The sequence below is a fragment of the Megalopta genalis genome, unplaced genomic scaffold, assembly GCF_051020955.1.
Source record: "Megalopta genalis isolate 19385.01 unplaced genomic scaffold, iyMegGena1_principal scaffold0296, whole genome shotgun sequence".
Classification (NCBI taxonomy): Eukaryota; Metazoa; Arthropoda; class Insecta; order Hymenoptera; family Halictidae; genus Megalopta; species Megalopta genalis.
Genome location: NW_027476365.1, coordinates 135,992 through 142,336, shown reverse-complemented (window position 1 = coordinate 142,336; position 6,345 = coordinate 135,992). Strand labels below are relative to the sequence as shown.

The 6,345-nt window shown below is 50.2% G+C and overlaps 1 protein-coding gene across 1 annotated transcript; it reads right to left on the bottom strand.

The window, feature by feature from the left end:
- Positions 1 to 724: 724 nt before the first annotated feature.
- On the bottom strand, positions 725 to 1,456 carry LOC143263038 (uncharacterized). The gene has a single exon (XM_076528326.1). The coding sequence runs from the start codon at positions 1,454 to 1,456 to the stop codon at positions 725 to 727; it is 732 nt and encodes a 243-aa protein (XP_076384441.1).
- Between the last annotated feature and the right edge of the window lie 4,889 nt (positions 1,457 to 6,345).

Below are 6,345 nucleotides of genomic sequence, written 5' to 3'. Positions count from 1 at the left end.
ATTTAGCTTCAAAACAAAGCGATGTAGAAGGATTAGCTTCAAATCCATGCGAAACAAATGATTTAGCTTCAGATACTTGCGATATAAGTGATATATCTTCAAATGCAGTCGAAACAAACGAGTTAGCTTCAAATCCATGCAAAACACATGATTTATCTGCAAATCAATGCGATGTAGAAGGTTTACCTTCATATCTATGCGACACAAATTATTTAGCTTTATATACTTACTATATAAGTGATATAGCTTCAAGTGCTGTCGAAACAAACGAGTTAGCTTCAAATACAAGCGATACACATGGCTTAGCTGCAAATCAATACGATGTAGAAGGTTTAGCTTTGAGGAGGTGGGATCGGCGACGGGAAGAGAGAATTGAACCCGGTTACAATTAGACTATCTTTATTTACAATCGGAACTAAACTCGCGACGCTCGCGTACCGTTCCCGATGAGGGTTCTTACTGAACTAACCATTCGCTCACCGATGCATCCCATCCAGATCATTCTTTCTCATTCTCACGGTTCGCTTTCACTCTGTCCTGGCTAGACGCATTCATTCTACGCGACACTCAAACCAATCGTCTAGACATTCGCTCGACGCTAACGCACAGCATGCAGCCCGGCCCATTCGTCCAAACATTCTTACGCCTTAAAACTAAACACATGGCGGAGACGTGGCGCCGGCTTGTCGCCGCCACATCACCCCCCCGCCAGTGATTGACTCGATCACGAAACTTGCAATCGGTCCGGGAAACGCACTCTTCTTCCGGACCGTGTGGTGCGTAAACCCGCACCTGGTGGTACTACTATGGGGGGCGGCACCGCCGGACCCCGAGATGGTGGCGATGGTTGGGGCGGCTGCCCCGTAAACTCGCTCGGAGTGGGTGGTGATGATGGTGTTGGTGGCCCCTCGGACTCTCCAGGTAACGCTGGCTGTGTTGCCCCTGGTATCGTCGGCGGTGCTGGATCTGTAGCCAGCAAGTACGCCGGCTTTAGGCGATCTATGGTCACTGTAACCGCCTTGTCCCGGATACTGAGGGAGTAAGTCCGGTCCCCTCGCTCGAGGACCCTGTATGGGCCGTCGTATGGCGGCTGGAGGATTCCTCGCACTGCGTCGTTCCGCACGAACACATGCTCTGCCGTGGCGAGGTCCTTGAAAACGAAAACTCGTTTCGTCGAGTGATTGCTGCCAGGCGTTGGGGCGAGGGTCGCGAAATGCTTTCGTAATCCCGCGACAAAATCCCCTGGCAGCGGCAGCGACTCCGCTCTCTGTGGGACCAGGAATTCCCCTGGTAGGTGCAGCGTCTCGCCGTAGACCAGCTCAGCTGCGGTGGATTGTAAGTCCTCCCTCCAGGCTGCGCGGATGCCCAGCAAGATGGTGGGAAGAACCTTTGTCCAGCTGACGTTTTGCTGGCAACGGATTGCTGCCTTAAATTGGCGGTGGAATCTCTCCACCATTCCGTTTGCCGCCGGGTGATAGGCCGTTGTCCGCCAGTGGGCTGCACCTGTTAGCTGTGACAATGCCTGAAACAAGCGCGACTCGAATTGTCGACCCTGGTCGGTCGTCACGCGCAACGGGGTTCCGAACCGTGAAATCCAACCCTCGTAAAAGGCGCGTGCCACTGTCGAAGCTTCTTGATCCCGAATTGGGAAAGCCTCGGGCCAGCGCGTAAAACGGTCGACGCAGGTTAAACAGTACCTGAACCCCTCTGAGACCGGAAGAACTACAATGTCTATGTGCACGTGCTCGAATCTTCCGGTCGGCGCGTCGAAACGTCCCGGCGGCGCGAAAACGTGCTTGTTTATTTTGGCGCGCTGGCACGGAACGCAACCGCGAGCCCAACTCCGGCAATCGGCTTTAACGGACGGCCACACATATCGTTCCGTCACGAGTCTCACCGTTGCTTTAACACCTGGATGCGCCAAGCAGTGCATCGAGTCGAATGCGGCTCGCCTGAATTGTCCCGTGACGAAAGGTCGCGCAATCCCGGTAGACACGTCACAGATCACTTCAGTGTTCGAATCGGGCGGGCGTATCCGTTTTAGACGTAAATTGTTTTTTATTCTCCCGCTCATGTACGCCTGAAGTTCCGCGTCGCGCTGCTGAGACTCCGCCAAATCGGTGTAGCTGAAAGACTCTACCACTTCTTCCAACCTGGATAGCGCGTCGGCGACGACGTTGTCCTTCCCGGCGATGTGGCGGATGTCGGTGGTGAACTGCCCGATGAAATCCAGGTATCTAAATTGCCTGGGAGAACATTTCTCGGGCTTTTGTTGGAAGGCGAATGTCAACGGTTTGTGGTCCGTGTAGATGGTGAATGTTCGCCCCTCCACCATGTGTCGGAAATGCTTGATTGCCGAGTAAATGGCCAACATTTCCCGGTCGTACGCGCCGTAATTCCGCTCGGCGGCGCTGAGCTTCCTGGAGAAGAAAGCCACCGGCTGCCAATCCTTTCCGACCCGCTGCTGCAGTGCCGCACCTGCAGCAAAATCGGACGCGTCGCAGAACAAGGCGAGTGGCGCGTCGTCCCTCGGATGCGACAATAACGCCGCCTGCCTCAAACTGTCCTTCGCCTCGGCGAAAGCCGCGGTAGCTTCCTCGGTCCACGCCAACTTGGCGTTACCCTTCATGCCGTCGTGCAGTAGGTTATTGAGGGGCGCTTGTACCTGCGCAGCCCTGGGCATGAAACGCCTATAGAAATTTAGCATACCCAGGAACTGCCTCAGCCGTTTTGCGGTGGTCGGTTGGGGGTAGTTGGTGATCGCCTCCACCTTTGATTCCAACGGGCTGGTGCCTTTGGACGATACGGTGAACCCCAGAAATTTAACCTGCGCCTGGCCGAAAATGCATTTCGCCCCGTTGACGGTCACGCCGTACTTGTCGAGGCGTGAAAAAACTTCCTCCAAGTGGCGCAAGTGCTCCTCTTCTGTCGACGATGCCACCAGTATGTCGTCGATGTACGCGTACACAAAATCCAAGCCGCGCAGCACCTCGTCGATGAAACGTTGAAACGTTTGTGCCGCGTTTCGCAATCCGAACTACATACAGGGGAACTCGAATAGTCCGAAAGGGGTGGTTATCGCGGTTTTGGCGATGTCCTCTGTGGCCACTGGAATCTGGTTATACGCGCGCGCCAGATCTATTGTGGAGAACACCGTCTTCCCGTGAAGCGCGTGAGAAAAGTCCTCGATGTGCTTCACGGGGTACCTATCCGGCACCGTGCGCGCATTTAAAGCTCGGTAATCCCCGCACGGTCGCCAAGCGTCCTGTTCTTTTTTGGGCACCATATGGAGAGGCGATGACCACGCACTTTCCGACGGTCGCGCGATGCCGAGACGCATCATCGTCTCGAATTCTTGTCGCGCGTGCCTCAAACGATCCGGCGCGAGACGCCGGGGCCTACAAGCCACAGGCGGACCCGGCGTTGTGCGGATGTAGTGCACCGTTTCATGTTGCACTTGCACGGGTGTCCCCACTGGTCGCGTAATGTTCGGGAAACGTTGCAGCAATTCGTGGAATTTCGAATCACCGAAAATTGTCTTCACCGAGGGCGCCGATGGCCCGCACTCGCGCACTGAGCGTCCTGGCACCGTCATCGACGTCACCTGGTCTAAAAGTTTGCACTTTCCGACGTCCACCAATAGTTCGTAATGCGCGAGGAAATCTACGCCTATAATTGGCTTTGACACGTCGGCCACCACGAAACGCCATACGAAAACGCGACGGAGCCCGAAGTCGAGGCTCAGCGTAACCGTCCCGTACGTGGCAACTTCCGACCCGTTCGCCGCATATAAAACGTAAGATGCGCGTTCGCGGAACCCGCGAGTTTTCGATCGAGGAAAAACGCAGAGATCGGCACCGGTGTCGATTAAAAACTGCGTTCTCGTTACTCGATCGGTGACGAACAAACGGCGCGATGGTGGGCAGTGGTCGCTGGCCGTCATTAACGACTGCCCATCTCGTTTCCCGACGCGGACCAATTGCATGGGTGTTCGCAGCGGAACGCGTTCGCGCCGAACTTGTAATGGTAAAAACACTTCCCGCCTCGTAGCGCGGTTCGTCGTTCTCGCGGACCTAGGCCGCGTATTCTGGTTTGAGCGCGCCCAGGACGAACCCGAACTTCGTCTTTTCGGTCGTAACGCCGCTCGTCTCGAAACTCGCCTCGACCATCGCGAACCACAGCTCGGGGTCGGTCGGCGAAACTTCCGGTATTTTCACCGCGACGCGGCTGACTGTCGATGCGGGCGGGGATGCCATCGTACCGAATAAACGTGCGAATGTCCGTGTTCTCTTCCGAAAACTCCCGATCCACTGCCACGAAACCACGAACGAAATGCGACTGCAAAATTCGTGTCGTTCGCTACCTTTAGATCACGTCGGGGTCACCAATGAGGAGGTGGGATCGGCGACGGGAAGAGAGAATTGAACCCGGTTACAATTAGACTATCTTTATTTACAATCGGAACTAAACTCGCGACGCTCGCGTACCGTTCCCGATGAGGGTTCTTACTGAACTAACCATTCGCTCACCGATGCATCCCATCCAGATCATTCTTTCTCATTCTCACGGTTCGCTTTCACTCTGTCCTGGCTAGACGCATTCATTCTACGCGACACTCAAACCAATCGTCTAGACATTCGCTCGACGCTAACGCACAGCATGCAGCCCGGCCCATTCGTCCAAACATTCTTACGCCTTAAAACTAAACACATGGCGGAGACGTGGCGCCGGCTTGTCGCCGCCACAGCTTCAAATCCATGCGAAACAAATGATTTAGCTTCAAATCAATGCGATGTAGAAGGTTTAGCTACAAATCCATGCGAAACAAATGATTTAGCATCAGATACTTGCGATATAAGTGATAATGCTTCAAATGCAGACGAATCAAACGAGTTGGCTTCAAAATCCATGCGATACACATGTATTAGCTTCAGTTCAATGCGAAGTAGAAGGCTTAGCTTCAAATCCAAGCGAAACAAATGATTTAAATTCAAACACTTGGGATATAAGTGATATAGCTTCAAATGCAGACGAATCAAACGAGTTAGCTTCAAATCCATGCGATGTAGAAGGTTTAGCTTCAATTCGAAGCGAAACACATGATTTAGCTTCAAATCAATACGATGTAGAAGGTTTAGCTTCAAATCCATGCGAAACAAGTGATTTAGCTTCAAACACTAGGCATATAAGTGATGTAGTTTCAAATTCAAACGAATCAAACGAGTTAGCTTCAAAATCCATGCGAAACAAATGATTTAGCTTCAGATACTTGCGATATAAGTGATATAGCTTCAAATGCAGTCGAAACAAACGAGTTAACTTCAAATCCATGCGAAACACATGATTTAGCTGCAAATCAATGCGATGTAGAAGGTTTAGCTTCAAATCCATGCGATACAAATGATTTAGCTTCAAATCAATACGATGTAGAAGGTTTAGCTTCAAATCCATGCGAAACAAGTGATTTAGCTTCAAACACTAGGCATATAAGTGATGTAGTTTCAAATTCAAACGAATCAAACGAGTTAGCTTCAAAATCCATGCGAAACAAATGATTTAGCTTCAGATACTTGCGATATAAGTGATATAGCTTCAAATGCAGTCGAAACAAACGAGTTAACTTCAAATCCATGCGAAACACATGATTTAGCTGCAAATCAATGCGATGTAGAAGGTTTAGCTTCAAATCCATGCGATACAAATGATTTAGCTTCAAATCAATACGATGTAGAAGGCTTAGCTTAAAATCCATGCGAAACAAATGATTTAGATTCAGATTCTTGCGATATTAGGGATATAGCTTCAAATGCAGACGAATCGAACGATTTAGCTTCAAAATCCATGCGGAACAAATGATTTAGCTTCAAATCAATGCGATGTAGAAGGTTTAGCTTCAAATCCATGCGATACAAATGGTTTAGCTTCTAATACTTATGATATACATGATTTAGCTTCAACTGCTTGCGAAACAGACTAGTTAGCTTCAAATCCAATCGAAACACATTATTTAGCTTCAAATCCATGCGAAACGAATGATTGTGAATCAAATACTCGCGAATATAAGTGAGATAGCTTCAAATGCAGGTGTAACAAACGAGTTAGCTTCAAATCCATGCGAAACACATGATTTAGATTCAAATTCGTGCGAAGTAGAAGGATTAGCTACATATCCTTGCGAAGCAAATGGTTTAGCTTCAAATACTTGTGATAAACATGATATAGCTTCAACATCATGCGAAACAAACCAGTTAGCTTCAAATCCATGCGAATCACACGATTTAGCTTCAAATCAATGCGAAGTAGAAGGCTTAGCTTCAAATCCAAGCGAAGCACATGATTTAGCTT